Source organism: Manis javanica, chromosome 14, assembly GCF_040802235.1.
Source record: "Manis javanica isolate MJ-LG chromosome 14, MJ_LKY, whole genome shotgun sequence".
Lineage (NCBI taxonomy): Eukaryota > Metazoa > Chordata > Mammalia > Pholidota > Manidae > Manis > Manis javanica.
The window spans coordinates 73,377,904-73,405,049 of record NC_133169.1 but is presented as its reverse complement, the minus strand read 5'-3'; the positions used below and the strand labels follow the sequence as shown (position 1 = coordinate 73,405,049).

The 27,146-nt window shown below is 36.0% G+C and overlaps 1 protein-coding gene across 1 annotated transcript in view; it reads left to right on the top strand.

Annotated features, from left to right (window-relative positions):
- Window positions 1-26,479, top strand: part of HSD17B4 (hydroxysteroid 17-beta dehydrogenase 4) — a 98,622-nt gene extending 72,143 nt beyond the window's left edge. Inside the window, exons 18-24 of the mRNA XM_073222182.1 lie at window positions 11,309-11,378; window positions 11,976-12,082; window positions 13,333-13,419; window positions 16,020-16,106; window positions 17,100-17,238; window positions 19,546-19,673; window positions 26,079-26,479. Coding sequence (XP_073078283.1) covers window positions 11,309-11,378; window positions 11,976-12,082; window positions 13,333-13,419; window positions 16,020-16,106; window positions 17,100-17,238; window positions 19,546-19,673; window positions 26,079-26,168 — 708 coding nt within the window. The 3' untranslated portion in view covers window positions 26,169-26,479. The remainder of the gene's footprint in view (window positions 1-11,308; window positions 11,379-11,975; window positions 12,083-13,332; window positions 13,420-16,019; window positions 16,107-17,099; window positions 17,239-19,545; window positions 19,674-26,078) is intronic.
- Window positions 26,480-27,146: the final 667 nt, after the last annotated feature.

Genomic DNA, 27,146 nt, shown 5'->3' with positions numbered 1-27,146 from the left:
CTATGCTAGTATAGCATAAACTCTGTGCTAATACTTAAATAAGTAGCTTTTAAATCAATAAGGTAACTGGCAACAATATTTTTAGCTCTACGAGTATTACTTCTTGGATATTCTCTTTATCATGTCTTTAGGAGAATTTACCCATGTTCAAACTGGTGTGGACATCACAGGTATACTTTAGAGTTTTCCATAATTAATAAATAGAAAATTCATCCCCAATCTAGAAAGACTAAAGCATAAATATAAATTAGATGTCAAGCTTTGCATTTGGGGAGAATGAAAAGAAAATATCTCAGGTTTCCCCAGAAAAATATCTTACGCATTATATCTAATAATTAGGATTTTAACTATCATCATTAAATAAAGTTAATCTTTGGTATATTAGTTATACTATCCATGAAAATACTTTATTAAAATTACCCACATACATTATATAAGTACTGTTTTTTTGTTTTGTTTTGAAATAATGATTTATTATTTTTCATGGCTCTGCCCTTATTGTCTCATTTCCTCATATATTACTCTCTGGCTTTTCAGTTTTTATTGTTGATCTTTATTTTCTACTTGTTTCCAGTATAACAATTAAAGAGCCTGTTTTCTTCTTTCTCCCTTATTCTCATTTTGGGGGATGCAGTAATTTAATTTTTTCAGAACATTTGACATTTATGTATTATTCTTCCACTTGCTTCCCTGTCTTTGTTTTAGTCTTGGATTTGCAGTTGAATATATCAATCCTTTTGCCAGAGTTTCCCCATCATCTCCTAGTTGGACAAAGCTCCGTGGTAGAGAAGGGCTCAGGTATATATTATTCCTTTGATTCATCTGTATTTAAAACTGTGTTTCTGTAATGTAGATAGTTGTGGGCAGCTTGGCTGGGTATAAAATCTTGAGTTTCTTAAAAATGGTGTTCCACTGGCTGTCTTGCTTTATATGTTGCTTTTGAGAAGTCTGATGCCAATCCAGCGGTCTTCCTCCAAGTTATTTGATTTTTATCCTTGAGGCCCTTAGGAATTTTTCCTTTATCTTTAAAGTCTAATCGTTTTCATGTCTCAGTGCTGCTCATTCTAGGTCAGTTTCCAGTGTAGTGGGCGGGCCTTTCAGTATGTGTCTTTTATTTTCACACAGTTTTCTAGGATTATAATTTTTAAAATTTATGTCATTCATTGTTTTATTTTTCTTTCTTCAAGTACTCCAAGAATGTATGTGTACATTGGATTTTTTTCTGTTTTTCAATGCCTTTTTCTCTGCCCTTTTTTAGTTCTCTCTTGATCTCATTTTCATTCTCTCACTTCTTTTCCCCTCTCCCCTGTGCTCCTTCCTAATTTTTAACTGAATATGTTCTTTTAGGCACCTTCTAATATAATCTTCATTTCTGATATAATTTTGATTTTTCTTCCATTTCTTTCCTGAATTTAATAATTTCTTACTACATTTCTTCATTTGTTGTCCATTTATATTTTTAGTTTTTGAATTTCAGATTCAAGATACTTGTTTCATATCTCCACATGCTTGAGTGTAATGTATAGTTCTCTTCAGTTTCATAGTTGTTTTATTTGGGGAAATTTCATTTATTATAATGTTTTGATTCTTAGTTTCTCTTTTAGTCTGTAGTAGTTTGGTGCAGATGAATATTACTTACCAGTATGCATTTTGTGGGTAAGGTTGGTAGTTTGCAATGATTTACAAGACTTTCTTTTCGAGGAATTCAAAACTTCCCTCTTCTTTGCATGTGGCAAAGCTCACTTTTTTCAATAGATGTATCTTGAAGTGGGCCTTATGTGGAAGTGTTTTATTTAAAAAATTTGTTTTAGTTCTCTTTATCTTGCAGGATCATGAATTTCTCCTCTTTTTTTTTCCTTCACCATCCAGTCTTCCAAGGGGTGTCTTTGTTTTATCCTCTTCTATGAAGTATTGCATTTCTGGGACTGCCATTTGGAGGACTGTACATTTTTTAAATTCATTTTATTATCATTAATCTACAATTACATGAATAACATTTTGGTTACTAGATTCTCCCCTTCACCAAGTCCCCCACCACAAACCCCATTGCAGTCACTGTCCATCAGCGTAGTAAGATACTGTAGACTCACTACTTGTCATCTCTGTGTTGTACAGCCTTCCCTGTGCCATCCCCACATTATACATGCTAATTGTAAGGCCCCCTTTCTTTTTCCCCCACCCTTATCCCTCCCTTCCCACCCTTCCTGCCCAGTCCCTTTCCCTTTGGTGACTGTTAGTCCATTCCTGGGTTCTGTGATTCTGCTGCTGTTTTGTTCCTTCAGTTTTTCTTTGTTCTTATACTCCACATATGAGTGAAATCATTTCATACTTGTCTTTCTCAGCCTGGCTTATTTCACTGAGCATAATACCCTCTAGCTCCATGCATGTTGCTGCAAATGGTAAGATTTGTTTTCTTCTTATGGCTAAATAATATTCCATTGTGTATATGTACCACATCTTCTTTATCCATTCATCTACTGATGGACACTTAGGTTGCTTCCATTTCTTGGCTATTGTAAATAGTGCTGCGATAAACATATGGGTGCATCTGTCTTTTTCAAAGTGGGCTGCTGCATTCTTAGGGTAAATTCCTAAGAGTGGAATTCCTGGGTCAATGGTATTTCTATTTTGAGGAACCTCCATATTGCTTTCCACAATGGTTGAACTAATTTACATTCCCACCAGCGGTGTAGGAGGGTTCCCCTTTCTCCACAACCTCACCAACATTTCTTGTTGTTTGTCTTTTGGATGGTGGCGATCCTTACTGGTGTGAGGTGATATCTCATTGTGGTTTTAATTTGCATTTCTCTGATGACAAGCAATGTGGAGCATCTTTTCATGTGTCTGTTGGCCATCTGAATTTCTTCTTTGGAGAACTGTCTGTTCAGCTCCTTTGCTCAGTTTTTAATTGGATTATTTGCTTTTTTGTTTGTTGAGGTGCGTGAGCTCTTTATATATTTTGGATGTCAACCCTTTATCGGATATGTCATTTATGAATATATTCTCCCATACTGTAGGGTACCTTTTTGTTCTGTTGATGGTGTCCTTTGCTGTACGGAAGCTTTTCAGCTTGATATACTCCCACTTGTTCATTTTTGCTTTTGTTTCCCTTGCCTGGGGAGATATGTTCATGAAGAAGTCACTCATGTTTATGTCCAAGAGATTTTTGCCTATGTTTTTTTCTAAGAGTTTTATGGTTTTATGACTTACATTCAGGTCTTTGATCCATTTCGAATTTACTTTTGTGTATGGGGTTAGACAATGATCCAGTTTCATTCTCTTACATGTAGCTGTCCAGTTTTTCCAGCACCATCTGTTGAAGAGACAGTCATTTCCCCATTGTATGTCCATGGCTCCTTTATCATATATTAATTGACCATATATGTTTGGGTTAATATCTGGGGTCTCTATTCTGTTCCACTGGTCTGTGGCTCTGTTCTTGTGCCAGTACAAAACTGTCTTGATTACTGTGGCTTTGTAGTAGAGCTTGAAGTAGGGGAGCGAGATCCCCCCAACTGTATTCTTCCTTCTCAGGATTGTTTTGGCTATTCAGGGTCTTTGGTGTTTCTATATGAATTTTTGAACTATTTGTTCTAGTTCGTTGAAGAATGTTGTTGATAATTTGATAGGGATTGCATCAAATCTGTATATTGCTTTGGACAGGATGGCCATTTTGACTGTATTAATTCTTCCTATCCAAGAGTATTGGATGAGTTTCCATTTGTTAGTGTCCTCTTTAATTTCTCTTAAAAGTGTCTTATAGAGTTCAGGGTATAGGTCTTTCAGTTCCTTGGTAAGGTTTATTCCTAAGTATTTTATTCTTTTTGATGCAATTGTGAATAGAATTGTTTTCCTGATTTCTCTTTCTATTAGTTCATTGTTGGTGTAGAGAAAAGCCACAAATTTCTGTGTGTTAACTTTGTATCCTGCAACTTTGCTATATTCCGATATCATTTCTAGTAGTTTTGGAGTGGAGTCTTTAGGGTTTTTTATGTACAATATCATGTCATCTGCACACAGTGACAGTTTAACTTCTTCTTTACCAATCAGGATTCCTTGTATTTCTTTGTTTTGTCTGTTTGCCATGGCTAGGACCTCCAGTACTATGTTGAATAACTGTGGGGAGAGTGGGCATCCCTGTCTTGTTCCCAATCTCAGAGGAAAAGTTTTCAGCTTCTCGCTGTTCAGTATGATGTTGGCTGTGGGTTTTTCATATATGGCCTTTATTATGTTGAGGTACCTGCCCTCTTTACCCATTTTGTTAAGAGTTTTTATCATGAATGGATGTTGAATTTTGTTGTATGCTTTTTCAGCATCTATGGAGATGATCACATGGTTTTTGTCCTTTTTGTTGATGTGGTGAATGATGTTGATGGATTTTCGAATGTTGTACCATCCTTGCATCCCTGGGATGAATCCCACTTGGTCATGGTATATGATCCTTTTGATGTATTTTTGAATTCGGTTTGCTAATATTTTGTTGAGTATTTTTGCTTCTGTGTTCATCAGTGATATTGGTCTGTAATTTTCTTTTTTGGTGGGGTCTTTGCCTGGTTTTGGTATTAGGGTGATGTTGGCTTCATAGAATGAGTTTGGGAGTATTCCCTCCTCTTCTATATTTTGGACAACTTTAAGGAGAATAGGTATTACATCTTCTCTGTATGTCTGATAAAATTCTGAGGTAAATCCATCTGGCCCAGGGGTTTTGTTCTTGGGTAGTTTTTTGATTACTGCTTCAATTTCTTTGCTGGTAATTGGTTTGTTTAGATTTTGTGTTTCTTCCTTGGTCAATCTTGGAAGGTTGTATTTTTCTAGGAAGTTGTCTATTTCTTCTAGGTTTCCCAACTTGTTAGCATATAGGTTTTCATAGTAGTCTTTAATAATTCTTTGTATTTCTGTTGGGTCTGTTGTGATGTTTCCTTTCTCGTTTCTGATTCTGTTGATGTGCGTTGATTCTCTTTTTCTTTTCTTAAGTTTGGCTAGAGGCTTATCTATTTTGTTTATTTTCTCAAAGAACCAGCTCTTGATTTCACTGATTTTTTCTATTGTTTTATTCTTCTCAATTTTGTTTGTTTCTTCTCTGATCTTTATTATGTCCCTCCTTCTGCTGACCTTAGGCCTCATTCGTTCTTCTTTTTCCAATTTCGATAATTGTGACGTTAGACTATTCATTTGGGTTTGTTCTTCCTTCTTTAAATATGCTTGGATTGCTGTATACTTTCCTCTGAAGACTGCTTTCACTGCATCCCACAGAAGTTGGGGCTTTGTGGTGGTGTTGTCATTTGTCTCTATATATTGCTGGATCTCCATTTTAATTTGTTTGTTGATCCATTGACTATTTAGGAGCGTGTTGTTAAGCCTCCATGTGTTTGTGATCCTTTTTGTTTTCTTTGTACAATTTATTTCTAATTTTATACCTTTGTCGTCTAAAAAGTTGGTTGGTAGAATTTCAATCTTTTTGAATTTACTGAGGCTCTTTTTGTGGCCTAGTATGTGGCCTATTCTGGAGAATGTTCCATGTGCACTTAAGAAGAATGTGTATCCTGTTGCTTTTGGGTGTAGAGTTCTATAGATGTCTATTAGGTCCATCTGTTCTAGTGTGTTGTTCAGTGCCTGTGTGTCCTTACTTATTTTCTGTCTGGTGGATCTGTCCTTTGGAGTGAGTGGTGTGTTGAAGTCTCCTTAAATGAATGCATTGCATTCTACTTCCTCCATTAGTTCTATTAGTATTTGTTTCACATATGCTGGTGCTTCTGTGTTGGGTGCATATATATTTATAATGGTTATATCCTCTTGTTGGACTGAGCCCTTTATCATTATGTAATGTCCTTCTTTATCTCTTGTTACTTTCTTTGTTTTGAGGTCTATTTTGTCTTATACTATTACTGTAACACCTGCTTTTTTTCTCCCTATTGTTTGCATGAAATATCTTTTTCCATCACTTGGCTTTTAGTCTGTGCATGTCTTTGGGTTTGAGGTGAGTCTCTTGTAAGCAACATTTAGATGGGTCTGGTTTTTTTATCTGTTCAGTAACTCTATGTCTTTTGATTTGTGCATTCAGTCCATTTACATTTAGGGTGATTATCAGTTATATACTTATTGCCATTTCAGGCTTTAGATTCGTGGTTACCAAAGGTTCCAGGTTACTTTCCTTACTATCTAAGAGTCTAACTTAACTCACTTAGTATGCTGTTACAAACACAATCGAAAGGTTCTTTTCTATCTCTCCTCCTTTTTCTTCCTCCTCCATTCTTTATATATTAGGTATCAAATTCTGTACTTTTTGTCTATCCCTTGATTGACTTTGGGGATGGTTAATTTAATTTTGCATTTGCTTCATAATTAGCTATTCTACTTTCTTTACTGTGGTTATTACCTCTGGTGACAGCTATTCAACCTTAGGAACACTTCCATCTATAGCAGTCCCTCCAAAATAGACTGTGGAGATGGTTTGTGGGAAGTCAATTCTTCCAGCTTTTGCTTATCTGGAAATTGTTTAATCCCTCCTTCAAATTTAAATAATAATCTTGCCAGATAAAGTAATCTTGGTTCCAGGCCCTTCTGCTTCATGGCATTAAATACATCATGCCACTCCCTTCTGGCCTGTAAAGTTTCTGCTGAGAAATCTGATGTTAGCCTGATGGGCTTTCCTTTGTATATGATCTTATTTCTGTCTCTGGCTGCTTTAAAAAAAATTTTTTTTAAGGCCTTTTTTTTTGGTAAAGGAAGAATTTATTTTTCAAGCAATGCTATATATTTTAAAATTTAAAAAACAAATCTAAATTTAATACAGAGTATGAATTATATTCAAAATGTATACCACATCTAGATGTAAAAAAGTGTATTGTCATGAGCTATTTTCATTTTACCAAATTACAGAAATTCTTATATTTGAGTCCTTTTATCTTCAGTAGTAACAAACAGCTATTTCAGAATTTAATAATTAATTTGCTACTATATAATGATACTTAAGTGTGTTTAGGTAGAACTATTATCAGAATTGTTCAGAGGTCCAGATGTTTTAATTTTGCAAAAGGCATCACTCCCAATGATCATCCTTCTCTGTCTCAGGCAGAATTTCCAGTAGGCAGGAAAACTGCAGAGTGTTTTCCTTCCTTGTGCTGTTATCTTTAAGAACTTATTTGGGGTATTATATAAGATTCTAAGTAAAGATTCCAGAACCTCTAATATGAAGAACACCTTATTCTTCATATTATCTCTTATCTATGTTGAAATAGTTATCTAACACATATGACAGCTAAGAAATGTGTCTCTGGCTGCTTTTAACAGTCTGTCCTTATCCTTGATCATTCCCATTTTGATTACTATGTGTCTTGGTGTTGTTTTCCTTGGGTCCCTTGTGTTGGTAGATCTGTGGATCTCCATGGCCTGAGAGACTATCTCCTTCCCCAGATTGGGGATGTTTTCAGGAACTACCTCCTCAAAGACACTTTCTATCCCTTTCTCTCTCTCTTTTTCTTCTGGTATCCCTATAATGCGAATATTGTTCCGCTTGGATTGGTCACACAGTTCTCTCAATATATTCTTTCATTCTTAGAGATCCTTTTTTCTCTCTGTGCCTCAGCTTCTTTGTATTCCTCTTCTCTAGTTTCTGTTTCATTTATTGTCTCCTCCACTGTATCCAGCCTGCTTTTAATACCCTCCATCGTGCTCTTTAACAATTGGATCTCCGACCTGAATTCATTCCTGAGTTCTTGGATATCTTTCCATACCTCCATTAGAATGTTGATGATTTTTATTTTGAACTCCCTTTCAGGAAGAGTCACGAGGTCCATATCATTTAAATCTTTCTCGGGAGTTGTATTAATAATTTTACTCTGGACAAGGTTCCTTTGGCGTTTCATGTTTGTATATGGCGCCCTCTAGTGTCCAGAAGCTCTACTTTGGAGCTGCTCAGCCCCTGAAGCAATGCAGGGGTCACAGGGGAGCCATACTGGTGCCTGGGGGGAGGAGAGAGTTGTTCCCCGCCTCCTGGCTGCTGTGCCTGTCTCCACTGCCTGATGGTGGGCCGGTCAAATAGGTATAAGTTTTTGTCCCAGAGTAGCTGGATATGGATCCCTGCTTTCCACAAGCAGCCGGAATCCCAGTCTCCCCAGGAACTCCGCCTGTCCCAGCTTTCCAACCCCGTAATCAGAAGAGTATGATGAAAGCATCATAAAATACAGGTTTGTCCTCCCAGTGCAGATTTCCGGAGCTAGGTATTCCACAGTCCCAGGCCTTCCACTCCCTCCCTGCTCCGTTTCTCTTCCTCCTGCCTGGGAGCTGGGGTGGGGGAAGGGCTTTTGTCCCGCGGAGCCACAGCTCTGGTACTTTACCTCATTCGCTGAGGTCTGCTCTTTTCTCCGGTGTGTGCAGTCTGACGTGTCCTCTTTCCTGTTGCTCTCTCAGGATTAGTTGCGCCAACTATGTTTTCTAATTGTATCCAGTTTTAGGAGGAAGCCTCTGTCTCTCCTCTCACGCCACCATCTTTAATCCAAATTCTCCAGGACTGTACATTTTTAATCCTTTTCTCTGTAGTCAGTGCTCTAATAATATTCCAGGAATCTTTTTGGCATTTCTGTCCTTAAGGTGGACTTCCTCTGTCTAGAAGTGGTCTTTTTTTTCCACGTACCTTTTATGTGCACTGTGTTTGCAATCTTCCCCATCCCTGCCACTCTCTTCAGTAGCTTTAAGAGAGTGCTCAGGGGATAGTGCTGCTGGAAGTTGGTGTTTACTTTTCTACTTACAGGATAATTTGAAGTTTGTGGTGTTCTCTCTATGCCAGTTACACTGCAACATTGGGATGTGTCATTCATTTTTTTCTCCTTGCTTATCTGTGTGTTGCCTTGGAGGATTTGAGGATTTGGGAAGCACTGATTCCTGAGCCTTTTTACTTAGCATTTAGTTTAACCTAGTGGTATAATTTTTTTAAATTAAGGTGTCATTGATATACAATCTTACAAAGGTTCCACATGAGAACATTGTGGTTTCAGCATTCACCCATATTATCAAGTACCCCCCCCCCATTGCAGTCACTATTTATCAGTGTAGTAAGATCTATAGTCATTACTTGTCTTCTCCATGCTGTACTGCCTTCCCTGTTGACCTACCTGTATTGTGTGTGCTAATTATAATGCCCCCATAGTCCCCTTCTCCCTTCCTCCCCACCCACCCTTCCCAACCCCTTCCCTTTGGATGTCACTAGTCCTTTCTTGGAGTCTGTGAGTCTGCTGCTGTTTGTTCCTTCGGTTTTACTTTGTTGTTATACTCCCCTAGGGTGTAATTTAAAAGAATAAAATTAAAAACTAATTTATTAATATACAGAAGATCCTTTCACTCACATTTAATACACAAGATAATATATACCTATTTTTCTGTGTGTGTATATGTCTGTTTGTGAATTCTAGTGATTTTTGTATCTAGGCAGCAATGAAATAAAACAAGACTTTAACTTTCCTTCTGAAATATGAAAGTTCCTCAAAATGTTCAGAAATTAAGCCTTGACACTGTTCCTCATTATTTGGAGAGTGGTGTCTTTTGCATTATGATTGAATTTAGTCAGATATCCACTTGACTTTAGTCATTTCTTATAAATAGCTCTTTTTGTCTTTGCTGACTCTGCCATCTCTAGGAAGCACTGCTATAACTGAAATAATAGGAAAATTTTCATATTCTTTTAATATGATTTGAGAAGAGTTTTTTCTCTCATTTATAGGAATGTTATCTCTGGGATAAGAATACTGTTACTAACCTTAAAATCTCGGTTATCTTACACTGCTGCTTTTTATATAATAACAATTTTTTTAAAAAATAGCTCACATTTATTGAGATATTAATATTTATCAAAGGTAATGCTTTGCAAAAAGTTCATTAACCTCTCACTTTTTAAATGAAAATATTGATGCATAGGGTCATAAAGAAACTTGACCATTAATGGCAGAGCTGGATTTAAGCCCAGTGTGTCTAGTGCCAAAGCCCGTGACACATCATGAGTTTGACAGCTTCCCCTTCAGGCCCTGAGTGTATCTTTTCTTCAATTTGTATGCAACATGATGTGTATTTGCCTCATGTTTTATTGTTTGTAAAGTGCTAAATAAAAATTATCATTTAATCCATCAACACTTTGTCTACAGAATCTTCCAAGTCACCACTAATCACAAATTGTGGATGTGATTTAGTTATTTTTAGAAGACATGCAAAAGGGAAAAAACATGTAGTAATTGGAAAACTGAATAATTTACAGACCTATCATTTGGGGTGCTAAAGAAGAGAAAGAACTTATTAAAATTATACAAAGTACATTAAAAAGGGAATGTTTTCCTGTGAATTATAGAAAATGTTAATTTTATATAAATAAAATTTGTTAAAGGAGAATCAATAATTAAAAACAATACAAAATCAATAATTAAGAAAGGTATGCCCACATGGCTAATCTTTACACAACATTTTAACAGTCTTGAAAAGTTTAGACTAGCAATTGATGAGAAAGGGAGGAAATCTTGGTGTGAATCCAAAGGGTGCAAGTCAGTGTAAAGATACTTACTGTTAGCTGTTTTGTGAATTCCTCCCATTCAGTACTGAAAAGTACTTTCTAGTTTGAACAATGCCCATTTTAAATGCTGGGAGGTATGGTGACTCTTTTCTCTTGTTATCTTTAATTTTTTGCTAATCCTGCATTACCTTAAACAAGTCATGTGAAAATGTGGACTAAGCAGAAACTTAATCTTAATGGCAGGCTATCAGTCTTTTTTTCTTGAGGGATGAGGATTTAGTGTACCAGGAGAATGGAAGTTTGTGAGACGTCTTTGATGTTTTTATATGTCTAGTATTGTGTTACAGGTTTCAATTTAAAACACCCCATTAAGAAAGTTGGCATAAATTTTGCTTGGTTAGAAGAGGCATAAATATATGGCACTTACCTTATCTTCATTGTGTTTTAATGAGAGTGGATTGAATTGTATGTGTGTGTGTGTGTGTGTGTGTGTGTGTGTGTGTGCGCGCGCGCACGTGAGAATTTCCCCTTTAGGCAATGGTAACCACTGTTATACTTAGATAGTTCTTTGCTCTTATTCCTGTTATTTGATGGTTCCACCCTCCCAACTGCTTTCAGTGGCAGGTGTTACAAAAAAAACATTTGACTTACAGTTAACCTTTTTTGTTAGAAATAGTTATTTTTCAATGAAAGCTTCAGTTAGGTACATTAATGATGCATTTTTTATGCAATAACCAGCCATATCTCCTGTTTTTCTTTTAATGTATTCAGAGGAAGCACTGAGTGCTAGTTACTTTTACATTTTTTTCTTGACAGGCTGCTCTGTACCGCCTCAGTGGAGACTGGAATCCCTTACATGTTGATCCTGACTTCGCTAGCTTAGCAGGTTAGTTGCTAATCGTATGTACCAAAGAAAAATATTAGCTCAGTTACCTAAACAATACTTAAAAACATGGCTACTTTTGACTGGGAGTTTGAGTTCCCTTTCCTAACACATTTATGCAAAGGGTATGGAAAAGGAGGAAGTAGTTTTCAGAAAATGGTGTTGCAATTGAGGTTGTAGTGTAAGCTCCTGCTAGTGCAAGGTCTAATAAAGGGCCATGAGGATGCCTGTCTGAGTTACTTTGCAGAGTCAGGTCATTGGAGGGGAGAGGAAGGAACTGAAAGGTTAGGGAGGGATCGTCTGCATACAGAGGTGTTGGAATCATCCTGATTGAATCCATGGGTACCAGCAGAGCTAAACAAAACAATTCTTTGTGTTCTCGGTTCTCTAACTTCCTTTCTTATTTTTTTCTTCATTTGTTTATTTCATAATTTTCTCCCATGAAGTATTATTTATAAAATATTTTCCATGTTTCTTAAAGCAATGGTATAATTCAGGCTAAGGCAGTTTAGTGATGTATTTTGAAATCCTAAATTAATTACTGATTTTTACATATGAAATGTGTCTATATCTAACAAAATACTCTCTCTCCTTTTTTAGGCTTTGACAAACCCATATTACATGGCTTATGTACATTCGGATTTTCTGCCAGGCATATTTTAAGGCAGTTTGCAGATACCGATGTGTCAAGATTTAAGGCAATTAAGGTATATTATTGCAGATGTGAATGTCAGTTTCTTATTTTTAGAGAAGGAAAGGGATTTTAGTGACTTCATTTAAAATAAGTACTGTATTGAAGAAGTCTACATTTTCATTATTATCATTAACTTGGCAATCGGCATGTTTTCTTTTTGTAGCTATAAGTACCTCTGTTACACATGCATCATGAAGTATATCATATACAGTTATAATTTCAACAGATTGATTGGATTGTTTTACTTAGGGTATGTATATATCAGCCACATATGCCTTAACAAAGACTCGAGATTTACCTTAAAACATTTCCTTTGGACTGTTTCGTAATTTGCCTTAATTTAAATGAAAATGCTAAGTGGCTGCATTTGAACTATGATAAACATATACCTATATCAATACAATAGGTGCATACTGATGTCAGTTTTTGTGCTTTTAAGTTGGTTTCAAATTACAAAGAAAACTCTTTACACATAGTATCTTTGTGTAAGTCCAAAGATACACAATTAAAATAAAAGGTTTAAGACAGAGTCCCATAGCTTTGAAAGCTTTTATCAGTTTATGTTCAATGCAGCAATGAAAATGCATTTTCTGATGCCTTGCCTTTGATAACACTGATTATTCTCATTCTTTACATTTGATAACACTGATTATTCTCGTGCTTTACATTTTAACTATTTCTAGTATTATCTAATAATATGTACACAAGCAAATAAAGTAGTATAGAAAATTATGAAATGAAAAATGAAATGATTTTGTCTTATATGTCACCTCAGATCTTACTCCCCAAGTTTAATTAGTGCTACTTTTAACAGCTTCTATTAAGTTGTTCTGGTTGTTACCTATCTCTATTTAATGTGGTTATGCTTCTGTTTCTTGACCTGTCAAAATTAAACACTCTTTATTGACTCTATACTTTGAAAGATAAAGAACTAGCTTATACTAACTATATCCTTGCTCTGCTAATTTTCTGTCATTTTATTCCTTTATGAATCTGAATATATATGAATTTAAATATTAATATACTCAATCCTTAATGAAAGTAAATATAAATATATTGAAAACACTACCTTAAATATTTAAATATATTTAAATAAATATGAATTTATTATAATAATGTGTATTATAATATATAATAATTTAATTAAATAAGTTGTCTATTTGATTCCTTTTTGCTCTCCAACCTCTCTCCCTATTTTTTCCCCCAGAAGTAGAAAAGTTTCATTTTAAACATTTTTAACCCCAAAACTCATTTTTTCAAAAGGTTCGTTTTGCAAAACCGGTATATCCAGGACAAACTCTACAAACTGAGATGTGGAAGGAAGGAAATAGAATCCATTTCCAAACCAAGGTATGAGTAATGTAGGTAGAGGTGCTGTGTTTTGGTCCCCTCTTCACCATCCCCTATCATTATGTTCCATCTGGGCATCCTTTTGGTTAGAAGTACGGATATGAGATGAAACCTAGAAAGGTTTTTTGGTTTTTTTTTTCAATTAGTGGTGACTATTAGTCAAAAGTAAGTTAGTAATGTACATTGTATTTTATTTTCTGTTTTGTTCTCAACTTAATTGGTGCCTGTCTGTGGAGCAGTGACACAGCTATTGTGAAAACCCAAACAACAGTATATTTTTGGCTCAACCAGTCAAGTTGTCAAAATATAATTTTCAAAAAAATTAAAGGCATGGCACTCAGATATAAAATGAAAATATGACAAAAATTTATTCCTTAATGAGGGAGCTAGCAAGATGATAAAATTGGTTCAAAAGAGAAGTAGAATAATATTTATATAGTCTAACAGGAAAGGTATTCTTATAGTAATTTTGAATTAGAGACAAAACTAGTTAATGTCCTACAGAACAATAAAACCATATCATTTATGGCTATCTTTTCTACTGGATAGAAATGATATGCTTCTTGATCACACAAAAATCCACAAATTAACATCTGATGTCACAGAACCTGGGCCTAATTAATAGTAAATGACAAGGCTGAAGTATAGCTCCCTATAGAGTTAAGTAATTTTTGGATGAGGCTATTAGCAGCACTCCCGTAAAATACTGAAAGGACATGCAATCATCCTTTTATTTAAAATGTTTTTAAAGATAATTTTGTTAACACAGTTGACCAGGCTGATACTTTTCTGGCCTGATCATTTTGTACTATGTAGACAGTTTTTGTTGAACAGTTTAAACACCCTAATGATAGTAATAGCTTTCAGTTATTGACCTATAAGCTGGCTATGCCATTATCTTTCACACACATAATAACTATATTTAATAAAAGAAAATCTAGGTTCAGGTCTCCTGCTTATGGTCACACAGAAAGTGGTGGAGCTCGTTTAGAAACCTGGGTCTTCTGGCTCAAAGCTTAGGCTCAGAGCCCTAACTCTCTTCATTGTGTCATGATTTCTTTCATAAATAAATAACTTTGCAGAACTCTTCTTTATGTGGTGGCCTTATTCCCTTTTACTTCTAGCTGCTAGCTGTATCATTTTCCTGCTTTATTTATTCATACTATTTATTTCACTTTTCAAATTACTCCTGTCTTTAAGACTTCAGTTCGAGCTCTACTTGCCCTTAGAGGAGGTCCCTTGCTGCCTCCCTTTTCCCCATCCATATAAATGCTCATTCTGGCTTCCTCTGAAATCCTCTTGCAATTAATGTTTGTGCCACATAGCTATGGAGCTTTCCTATTTTCTAATTATTTCATGTAGGTTTTATTTTTGGGGTAAGATTATGAACTAAAAAATTAGTGTTAAGAACCATGACTGCATATAACAGGTTTCGATTTTTCCACAATTTTAGTAATGAAGAGTACAGAAATAATTTCTATGGATATAAACTTAAATGGTTAAGAAATAAGTTAATATGTAAATATAATACATTCTTGCCATTGGATTAATTCTAAGTGTGTCTTCTTGTCTTGTCAGTATATTTGCTACTTCCCCCCCAGTGAGTAGAGGTCCCTTTCTATCAGTTACATATAGGAATCCTTCTTTGCCTCCCTTTCTTTTCATCCTTCACATTGTATTTTGGGAAAAATTTTAAACTAATGTTGTGCTTGGCTTCATTACAGGAAAGTAATTTACTAAAGCGTATTTTGTTCATAATTGTCTCTTTCCATGATTTTCACTGTATATAATTTAAAATAAAATGAACTGTTTGAAAGATTATTTTTTCTGATGTATGATGAGAAGTAGTAGTCCAGGGAGAATGATCATCGTGATTGTTAAAAATCAGTTTTAGCAAGTGCTACCTTAATTTTAGATATTACCCTAACATTTTTAGCAATACCATAATTTTATGAAAGAATAGCCATTGGTATAATTTTAGATGAAGTATTAGGAATTAAAATTTGAGTTCCTTTAAAATTACCTTGATAAAAGTCTATTTAAGCAGTTAGCTTATGCTTTGTATACTTCCTCGTTGAAATAAGAAGTGGAATTATTACTTTAAAAAGACCTTTGTGGTCTATTCCTAGCCAATTTTATTTCATATTAACAGAACAAATATATTTCTGAGTACCACTACCTCATGTGGAGATTGTGCTCTGTCTCCTACTAGTTATAAGAATTCAGCAGTTCTCACTTTGGTTCTTCATTAGACACACTCATATATGCACATAAAAATCCCTTAAAACCAATGTCTATGCTCCACCCCAGGCCATTTCATTTGGGTTTTTAGAAGTCTAACTTGATCATATGTATTTTTTAAAAGGGCTCCAGTTGATTCTACGTTTAGGGTTAATAACAATGGCATTAAATCAGTAACCCTTCAGGTTTGTTCATCTGGATACCTAATTTATGAGCTATTTATTTAATTTGGATGATTTTCTTTTGAGGAAAAATACAAATTTATTTTAAGTGACTTTATATTGTTTCATGATGAAATTGTATTTTCATTGAAATTATTAGCGCAAACTGTTTTTTTTCCCTCTTGTATTCTTCATAAGATCCAGGAAACTGGAGACATTGTCATTTCAAATGCCTATGTGGATCTTGTGCCAACATCAGGTGTTTTAGCTAAGACACCCTCTGAGGTAGGTTATAAAAACTGGTATCTGGGTCATTCCTGATTTATGAATTTCAGTTATGATTACTTTAAGAATGTTAAACCTACTTTAGAAAATTAAGAGCTGTGAAAGATTCTTAATTCTTGAACTGAATGACATTAGTTCCAAGCTGCTTGGAATAAAAGGAATGTTTTGACAATTTTTTTATGAATTAAAAAAAAGCTTTTCTTAGAGGGGTTAGTGGGGTGTCTTTCAAGAGCAAATAATTTTCTAGTTTTAGAGTAACTAAACCTGTTGTTTAATGAGAAATCTTAAGCAAACAATCTTTTGGAGAAAAATATTAAAAAGTTAAATATCCTATACCTTTTCTTGATTTAAAGATGTATACAAAGCTTTGCAATCAAAAATAAAAACAATAGCATGTATTATTTAATAAAACATTTGTGTTATTGTTTATTAACATGTGGAGACTTCAAATAAAAGTGTCTATATTCTGTCTCCAAAATACTAACTTTCTAATGTTGGGGTTTTCATATCCGTGATCTTTAATTGTCATAAGCCATATTATCACATAAATAGTATGAAGGTTAAAATCCCTTAAAAAGAATCTAAGATATAAACCTTAAGAAGTTTTAGAGCTAGAAAGAAATTCCAGGCTCCATGTAATTTAGTCCCATTTTACAAATAAAGAAACAAGACCAGAGAAATTGATTGATTTGTCTGGGATCTTCTTGCTGAAGTTAGCTAGGACATTGGTTTTTCAGTTCCCAGTTTATTTTTGAAGTATTATTTCTGAATTCTGGTAGAAGTAAAATCCTCTCATTAAGAAGACTGAGATTCTGGATGATATGAATAAATAAAAGGAAAGTGGGAAAGAAGCCTGGTATGAAAAAAACTAGTTTGCCTTATTTATATGCAGAGTTTTGAAAAATCACTTTATTGCATATATACTTTGTGATCATTTTTTCTCTTGAGTCATTTTTGCAAAACTTGTAAAATTATATTTTCTCTTTTTGCTAGGGTGGAGAGCTTCAGAGCACCCTTATATTTGAGGAAATAGGTCGCCGCCTTAAGACTGTTGGGCACGAGATGGTAAAGAAAGTCAGTGGTGTGTTTGAGTGGCATATCACTAAAGGTGGAAATATTGGAGCTAAGTGGAGTAAGTCATTCTCCCTTACTTTATAATATATAGTAAGGTAACTCTTGGTAAATAGAGATAAAGTTATAATTAAAGCCTATCTTTTTGGAGATTAGCAGACCTACCTTTTTAGGTGAGTTGTCCTTCCTGGGCAGTGACAGGTTTCAGGACACTCAAAAACAGTGTGTTTAGAGATGTAGGGAATCAACTAAACTGAAAACATCTGTCCTAAATATTTCATTGTGATTCTTCAAAATAGTACTTTTAAACAGTCACCTGAGCTATAATGCTGCTTTAACTAATCTTCAGATTCCTCTCAAACATAAAGTAAGTTCATCAGGTCAAAGAAAGTATTTTTAAGTCATTATATTTTAACAGTTTAAAAATTTTCTTAATCCGAAAACAATAATAATTTGGATTATCACCTCAGTTATCAGATTGCTATTTAAAGGTGTCTATTTAAGTGCCTTGAAAATCTGTTTTATTCCTCACTACAACTAAACATCACTAAATGCTCACTTACGCCAAAATATTAAAGTGTATCACTAAATAAACTGAAACTTTTTGAAATAATCTTCTGTTGCATATTCCTAGAAAACATTTTGAATTGACTTTGAACCAATTGATTTTGGTTCAATATAAACAACTTTCTTTTTAATGTAACAGTTCCTGTTCCTCCATAGGCAGTGTATGTTCATTATATAAAATGTGGTATGTAATGTATAAAGAAGAAAATAATGATATATAATCTCATACCTACAGCTAACATTTTGATGTTCTTCTGGAAGACGTTTGTGCTTATAGGAAGGTAATTCAGAAGGGGGATAAAGGAAGGCAAAATGTAATATGTATTTAATCCCCCCAGATTCGAAGTGTCTAAATTTTTTCTAAATAACTGTAGATCAACTCTGTATTTGTAGGTGTCCTCACTTCCCTTTATTTCTCCTTTCTGTCCTTCCATCTTTCTTCTTTCTTCTTCTTCTGTTGTTTCCATGATGGAATTCAACTTTTTCCCAATGGATGAAAGTATATTAGAATTTGGGCTGTGAATATAAAGCACAGGACTTTTGAAGATACTGCTGAGGGAGAGGAATGAGATCTATGATGATGAGTGAGAAAAGGTGCTGGAACCGTGGACCAGAGTTGGCAGCAGAGAACTCTGTAGGGATTTATAAAGTCTACAGGTGATTTGCTCTTGGCAAATGGTCATTTTCTTCAATATAGTGTCAGTTTCCCTTATCTTGGTGATACTTTCCCTGTAGATAGTATTAGGAAGTATGCTTACATTTAAACATTACCTTTAATTAAAAGTATTAGAAAGTATGCTTACATTTAAAAATTACCTTTAATTAACCTAGGCAAAGGGCTTTTCCTTACATTTCTGCTAGAAAAATGGAAATATTGGAAATTCTTTAATTACTTATTAATTACTGATGCCTTGTAGCTAAGCACTCTGGATTTTTGTCAAGTATGTGTGGCTTTTCCTTGACCCTAAATCAGGAGTGTGCCATGCACACTTTGGGAGAGTGAAGTGATTACAGTGCCTTCCTTCAGTGTAGCGAGGGAAGCACGTTCAAGAGGCTGAAGGGGGACAGGTGGCATGGGGTTTCCTGGGTGACAGGTCCCACTCGTATGTGAGGCAGTTAGAACTTCCTAAAATGTAACTTTGGCATAAAGCTCAATAAATGTTAGATAGAGAGCAGTGAAGGTAATTTTAACCATGTTAGCCTGCCTGTTTCTGCAACATTTAATCCTTCTGACAAGAACAGTTAAGGAAAAAGTCAATTTCAATGTTTATTCAGAATTAGGGCATTAAATATTTTATAAATGATTCACAAGTGTAAAACACTAATTAGAATATATTTAAAAATAAATTTTCACTGTCTTCCTATCCAAATGACAGAACCTTTGGTGAGCTGACGTATTTGAAAGGTGACTAAATTGTGTATTCCTCTCCTATAACACAACCAGCGTGCAGTGGCTCAAGTTCAGCCTCCCTCCTTTGTAGTATCTTTATTTGAACCTTACCCATATGACCTCCAACAACCCAAATAACTTCCTTATATTATTCTACATTAATTCACATTTAAAGTATCTGTTGTTTAAACTTCTCATTGAGGAAAACTATTATTGATGTGACTGTTCTGAAGAACTTCTTTATGAAAAATAGAGGATTTTCTGAAGTTTTCTAAATGACAGATAATGTATAATATAGAATAAGTACCACAGTAACTTGGAAACTATAAAAGTGTCTGCATTTTGGTTGGTTGATTTTACTCTTATACTTGGAAGAAAAAAATAATACACACTGGCTTCTATTTTTCCTAGCTATTGACCTGAAAAATGATTCTGGAAAAGTGTATCAGGGCCCTGCAAAAGGCTCTGCTGATACAACCTTCATACTTTCGGATGAAGATTTCATGGAGGTAGTCTTGGGCAAGCTCGACCCTCAGAAGGTAAAGTTCTTAAATATTCATTTATTCATGATTGACAGTTGCAGTTTTTTAGCTGACTCTCAAATTCTCGTTTGTCAGACAGATTCCTTACAACTCTGAAGAAGGCAACAGTTGATGCCAGTATCTGGATTAACAAATCATACGTTTTTTAAATAGAATTTCAACTGATACTTAAAAACTTAGTTTTGGGGTGAAATTCTTATTCAGCATAAAGTAAAATAACCTAGACTTTTTATATATATGACATTAGTTCAAAGGTGAAAAGCCATTTTTTTGTAGATATTTCATAAAATTAGACATTCATTCCTGATATGTTAGATTAAGAACTTGTCTTAATTGTCACTGAAAACTAGAAACAGATAGATGGGGCGTAACAGCCAGTGACTTTTTAAGGTGAGACATTTAGAGGCATTTCAGTGGAAAATCATGATTACAACAAGAGTGTCCTCTCTTGCCATCATTAGTTAATACAGTTCTGAAACTTCTGAACAATCCACAAACACATAAAATTAAAGTACCTGATGTAGCAAGTAGCATGGGTGGAGGGTGGGGGGGGGTGGAATTTGTTACTTTCGAGTTATGATTATGTAACTAGAAATGCTAAGTAAATCACTTGATTGATTCTCAGAATTAATGAGTTCAAACAAGTGGTTATGTTCACAGTAATTATTAAAAAATAGCTGTTACATAGCAGCAAAACCAACTAGAAGATATAGTTGAAAAAAATTTGTTCATAATCATAACTCAAACTTTAAACAACAATGACTACCCTATCAAGAAAAGCACAGTGCTTATTTGAAGAAAACTAATGAGTTTATAAGGAACAAAACAATTTGAATAAAGAGAAAATGTACAGTTTCCTGGGTAGAAAGACTGATTTATAAAGGATTGTGAAGTAGTATAGTGGTTACAGATATGCTCATTGGCATCAGATAAATACAAGTTTGAATCTTAGCTCTGCCACCTACTCTGTGAATCTCAATTTTCTCATTGGTTAAATGAATATAATAATTAAAATTGTCCCAAAGGATTATTAATTATGATAACTTAATACAATAATATGTGTGAAGTGCTTAGTATGGTGCTCGATACCTCATGAACCCTCCGGTATTTAGTTCGAAGTGTGGCTGAACAACACAGTGCCCCTACTCCATGGAGCTTAGTTCTAGAGGGGAATGAATGGAAAAGAAATACAATTTTAGGTAAGGCAGAGTAATGGGTTAGGCCACTTGTTGGCAAACCTTTTCTGTAAGGGGTGACAAAGTAAATATTCTCAGCTTTGCAGGCCAGATGGTCTCTGTTGCACCTCCTCAGTTCTTTTTTCACTGTAGAGGTAAAGTAGCCAAGGTAATATGTAAACTAATAGATGTGGCTGTGTTCTAGTAAAGCCTAATTTATGAAAACAGGTATCAGACTAACTTTGTCCACCGGCAATAGTTTGCCACCTCCTGGATGAGGGTGTGACAGGATTGAGGAACTGTTCTCTATAGGATTGTGGGGAAAGGCCTGAAAGAGCTGAACTAAGTGAGGAAGGAGGCAGAAGGCTAAGGAAACAAGCAGTGCAAAGGCCTGAGGCAGGAGTGGCTGGGCTGGTTGGAGGAGGCTAGTGAAGCGGACAGCAGGGAGTGTGGGGGAGGTGAGGGGAAGAGGTAGGAAAGGCTGCACTGCACAGGCCTGGACGATCTTGGCAACAAGTTGGGATCTTCTGTGTGATAGGAGGCCCTTGAGCTGTGGAAGGACAGCGTCTGATTTTTAAAGGCCATTCTGGTTGCTGAGTAGAAAATTGATTTGGGGGCAGAGTGGATAACTAATGAAGAGTTTATTTTTTAGATATATTTGAGATGCCTATGTATAAATATTAAATGTGAGATTAGGGAAACATTCATGTAATTGCCAGGAATATCAGGCCTTTGTGGGTGAATGGATTCTGGGCGGTTGCGTGGGCAATGGTAGAGTATTACATCATTTCGTATGCTTAAATCAGTACCATACAGAATGGAATTAAGTGTAAAAAATGAAAGCAAAAGTAAAAACTTAATAAAAACCTAGGCTCAAATAGTCTGTAAGCACCATCTAGGAATCTTACTGTGATTTCCACACCTCTTGTCTGAGATGACTGTTCCATCCTTGTCTTCTCTAAACTCCTACACCCCTGCTTCTGTTTCATTTTCCACTGATGGCCTTTCTTCATGCTTCACTGAAAAAAAAAAGGCTTCAGATGAAAGCTTTCACCTTCCCAGCCCCAGGTCTGTTCTCCCAGCATCTGCACCAGTCTTAAAGGAAGTCTCCCTCTTCCTGCCAGAGACCCAGAGACTGTTCCTTCCCTTCTGTTCTGGGTATCTACCCAGCGCCATTGTTGCTTCTTCCCTCTCTTTGGCGCATCAGTCTCTTCCATTCCCCTACATAATTGTCCCTCAGTACATAGGCAAGCTGACATCTTGATTTTAAAGCCGACACCCTCTTTTGATATCAGATCTCCATCCAGCAAGCCATATCATTTTTCTTCTGCTTTTCACAAAAGAATTAGTTAAACCATCACTGTCCAGTACATGTAATGTGAGCTGCATATGTAATAAAAACTTTCCTAGCAGCCACATTAAAAAATTAAAAAGAAATATGTGGAATTAATTTTAACAATGAATTGTATATAACCCCATATATTCAATTAGCATTTTGACATGTAATCAGTGTAAAAAATATTAATGAGTTATTTTTTGTCTTTTTTTTAATACTGAGTGCAGTGTCTGCTTCACACGTACAGTGCCGCTCAGCCAGGAGTAACCATATTTCAGGGGCTCAGAATCCACGTGCCCGTGGCTGCTTGTTGGGCAGCACAGGAAGAAACATTCTGTGTTGATTTTGCTCTTCCACTGCCTCTTAGGTGACTTCCATAGCTACCACTCAAGATACTGTCCTTGTGAAGGTCACGGCCAACTTCTGTTTTGTCGAATCCAATAAATATTTTTCTGCCTCACCTTACTTGACCTTTGGTAGCATTCAGTTCAGTTAACCACCAACAAACTTCTTGAAATAACTTCATCCCTTGGCTTCATGACCCCACATTCTCCTGTTTGCCATCTCGGCCTTTGGGTATTCCTGATCTCCTTTGGGGTCATCTTCTACCTCCAACCATTAAATTTTGGTGTTTCTCAGGCTCATTTCTATGCTCTCTTCTCTAAATAACATTCTTTTTCTAAAAGAGTTCATCCATTCCTTGGTGTTTAAAACTGTCTATATGTTGGCATCTCACAGATTGAAATGTCTCAGTTGGTGGTTTTCTCTGAGCTCCATAGTAAAATAAGCAAATTTGTACTTGACCTCTCTAATGGGAAATCTTACTGGCATTTCAAGCTTACTGTTTCCATTACAGAACACATGATTTAGCTCCTTACCCTAGTCTTTTCCTTCCTAGTAAATGGCGCCATTCCACCTACCAAAATTAATATGCACAGTAATGTAACAATTGTGTTGGCTTCCTTCTGTGCCTTTGTATTCTTTGTGTCCTTAATCCTGTCTGATCATTCTCCAAAATGTATTGTGAATTCATCCATCACTGGGGATGCCACTGTGGTCCAAGCCTGTGTCCCTCACCTGGCTGACTGCACCAGCTTCCTGGTTGGTGTTCCTGCTTCCTGCCTTGCCACTCCAGCCATCTGTTCTCCGCAAAGGCATCACAGTAACCCTTTAAAAATGTAAATCAGATTATAGGTCATTCACCTGATAAAAACCTCCAAAATTTCCTTTTGCACTTGGATACAATCCAGACTACCTATTGTCATGTCATGTGATGTTTTCCTTACTCAGCTTTCTAGCTTTGTCCTACACTGCTTGCCTCATTTCTTATAATGCTAATTGTATTTACATTGTCTTTCCTCTCAGATACTTCCCATCAGCTTTTCCTCCTTCAGTGTGTATGCGTTTGTCCTTTCTGAAATTTCTACCTCCAGTTTTTTGCTTGGCTGGCTTTATTGCTTCCAAAGTAGTTCCTTCCTGTTACAGTGTCTAACAGCATGTCTTCATAGCACTTTAATTACTTGTTTATATTCTACTTTTTGTCTTTCCTTTACCGTAATGTTAGCTTCATGAGAACCACAAGAGAGATGTCCATTTTCTAGCCTAGAATATTGCCTAGTATACTGTAGACACTCAATTGATGTATGAGTAGATTAAAGAAAGCAAGGATAGAAATAAAGAACATCAGCTCAATAGCAGTAGTTCAGGCTATGTAGAAATTAAAAACAACTTCTGTATTTTAGACTCATGAGATTTTCCCATAAACCTAGAGGAAAATATAAAGAAGATGATTGGCAGTATATTGGTATCAATAACCTATATAAAGTTCTGAAAGGCACTAAGTCCTTGATAGAAAAGATGGGGAAAAGATATGGACCAGTAATAAATGAAAGAAGTAGAAATGACTAACATACATAAGAATAACTATTAATGTTTCCAGTATCCACAAAATGCAAATTAAAACATGTCATTTTTGCCTCATATATTCTAAGACTAAGAGAAGGGGATTGTTAAAGCTGGGGTAAGAGAATTCTCATGTAGCTGGAGGGAATATGTATTTGGTGAAGGCTGGAAAGCACCATGGCAGAGGTTCACGGACCTTCTTCTCTCACGGCAACTGACGGCCTCGGCACTTTGTGCTCAGCACTCCTCGGACAAGAGAAATGACTAGTGGTTCAGTTTATTCAGTAGTTAGGTCCAAACGAGTAGTTTTTCATGTTGTGCTTGATTGAGGCCACTTTATTTCCCTCCCACATTTAAAATACTCAGTAGTGTCCTGGCGAGTCTGTTATGATGCCGCAGCACATCGTGGTGCAGTTTGGAAATGGGTGGTGTGGAAGCATGGCTGGGAATCTTATTTAAGAAATGTCATGATTTAGTAATTCTTCTGCTGGGAATCTAAGCCCAAGGAAGTAGATAGGAACAAAGATTTATGTACAGGGTTCGTCCGCTCAATAGCAACCATCAAATGCTGGTATAAGTCCTTCAGAGGATTCGGTTCTCATCTTAGGTTGTAGGTCCCTCTCAGACTTCAGTACCTACAGCAGGTCTCATCTGTGGGAGTCACAGACCATCGTTTCTGTAACTGCCCAGTGAAAGCAGTCTTAGTTTTGAAATTCCAGTCTCCTACTTCAATACCTAGCCCTTGATCCTGATTTGGAATGCGTTATGCCTTCCTTTGTGGGGTAAAAAGTTTTAAATAGTTTTTGCCATTCCTCCAGTTGAGGACTTGTTGTTGCTAGCTGATAAACAGGTGACAGTGTGGAGCAAAAAACACCTGACTTCAAGTCCTAGCCATACTTTCTGCTGGCTCTTTGGCATAGAGCAGGTTAAGTTCTCTGAAGGTCAGTTTTGTCATCTGTCCAATGCGTAAGATTGCTGATGTGCCCATTTCAAGTTGATGGCTGTACTTTTCATGTGACATAGTATCTGTAGGGCTGCTTTGTAATGTTAAGTATACATGGATATTACTGTTTTTTCCATCTAGCTTAAAATCTAGGGACTTCTTTTTCAGTTTATATTCCAAATATTATTTTCTCAATAAGCTATGAAAACTGATGTGTTATTTTTATTTTACTGAGTGGGAACAACACTGAGCAAGAATTTAAGCAGCTTGTACAAGTGTCTACATCAGGTCAGATACAGAGATGGTTCAGGAAATCTCAGTGTTTTCACATACCAGCCTTTTGGTTGCTACTAATGATGAGCTTAATACTCTAATTACACGTCAACTGCTAAGCTAAGCACTTCACACCCTATTCCGTTTGACTCACACGCCAAAGCTGGGCTATTTAGGTCCTGTTGGTGTGCGCTTTACAGAGGATCCCAGGGCTCACAAAGGCGCAGTGATCTGCCCAAGCTCACCTTGTTAGTAAGTAGCAGAGCCTAGATTTTAACCCTGGCATTTTGATGCTACAGCCCAGGATCTGTTCACCACTTTGTTACACTAATTTTGTCATTCTATGGCTTTCTACTTATGAAGTATGTAATTAATATTTTTAATCCTCTTCTAAAAGTTCTGAGTTGAATTTTTTTTTCTGAGTTGAATATTTTTATTGTTAGTACAGTATAAGATTTTATTTATGGTCTCAAACTCGCCTTTAAGACATAGATTAAGGACAGAGTATATAGGTTGAAGCAGAACTCCCAGATCTGTCAATTCAGATAAATTATTCTGTGGTTTTTTTACAGTACACAAGGGGTCTTTTTATTTTCTTAGCTATCTGAAAACATGGGTGCTGTCTCTATTGAACTTGCATTGCTTGATAACAGTTGCCTTTGTCGTCCAGAGTTATTAGCTCAGTTGTATTCATTCTTAATAAGTTTTTTAAAAAACGAAATAAAATGAACGTGGTAAAGGTTGGTGCTGTTTTTCTCCCCTCTCCTTTGCAGGCATTCTTTAGTGGCAGACTGAAGGCCAGAGGGAACATCATGCTGAGCCAGAAGCTTCAGATGATTCTGAAAGAGTATGCCAAGCTCTGAAGGACACACATTATTAATAAAAAGAGAAAAATACTCTCGTCACCCAAATATGTGAAAGTGATCAAAACTAAGATGTAGGGAAATTGCTTCGCATTTCCAGATGTCAGATAATTTTGCAGATTTTCATACTGTACTAATTTTTCACATTATCTTTATTTTTACAAGGAACTGTAAGCTGGCACATAATTATCTTTCTGCTTCTTAGATCTCTATCTTCATAATATAAAATTTTCACCCAGGACCAGTCTCTTTAGACTTGTGACAGCATTTGTAAATTAAAAGGAAAATTAAATGGGTAAAGGCTACTTGGATCCTTTGGTTTTCTATTTTCTGTTCTCTAACTTATTGATACCCCAGTTATAACATGAATTTTCTTCAATGTGTTCATTTTTCACACTTTGCTCTAACGGTGTTCTGCTTTAAGGCAAGGGCAAGGTATTTGTGGTCCCAGGTAGTTTTTGTTCTTCTGCCCTCACTTTTGCTGGAGTTCTTTACCTTCATTCATACAGGCAAGTGAACTGAATACATAGCTTTCTCACTTAATCAGAAATCTTTCATCATAAAGGTGTCACAAACAAGTACTGTCGTATTATTACTGTTCTCCCCAACATTTAGGTCAGATGGTTGGTGAGGAGGTGCTCTTCTGATGGTTTGGCTGCAGACGTGAGCAGCACTTGGGGTGCTGGGGTCAGCGATGGTTGGAGTTTCATATTCACATTCATGTGCGCCTGGTGGGTGTCACAGACTGAGTTCCCTGGGAAGCCGACTTTGAGATACATGGGCAGGAAGTGGAGCTGGAAATGTTCCTAGGATCTGTCTTTTGGATTGTGGTGAGCAAAGGAAACTGGTATGGGAAGAGGGAGAAGTTAGGCCAGTGCAGTTGCCACAAGACCTCAGCCAGTCCTTTGGGGGGCACTGTGGCTGGGATGGCCCTTCAGAATTGTCCTGAGCTCCCGAGTCATTGATTATGGCCTACCA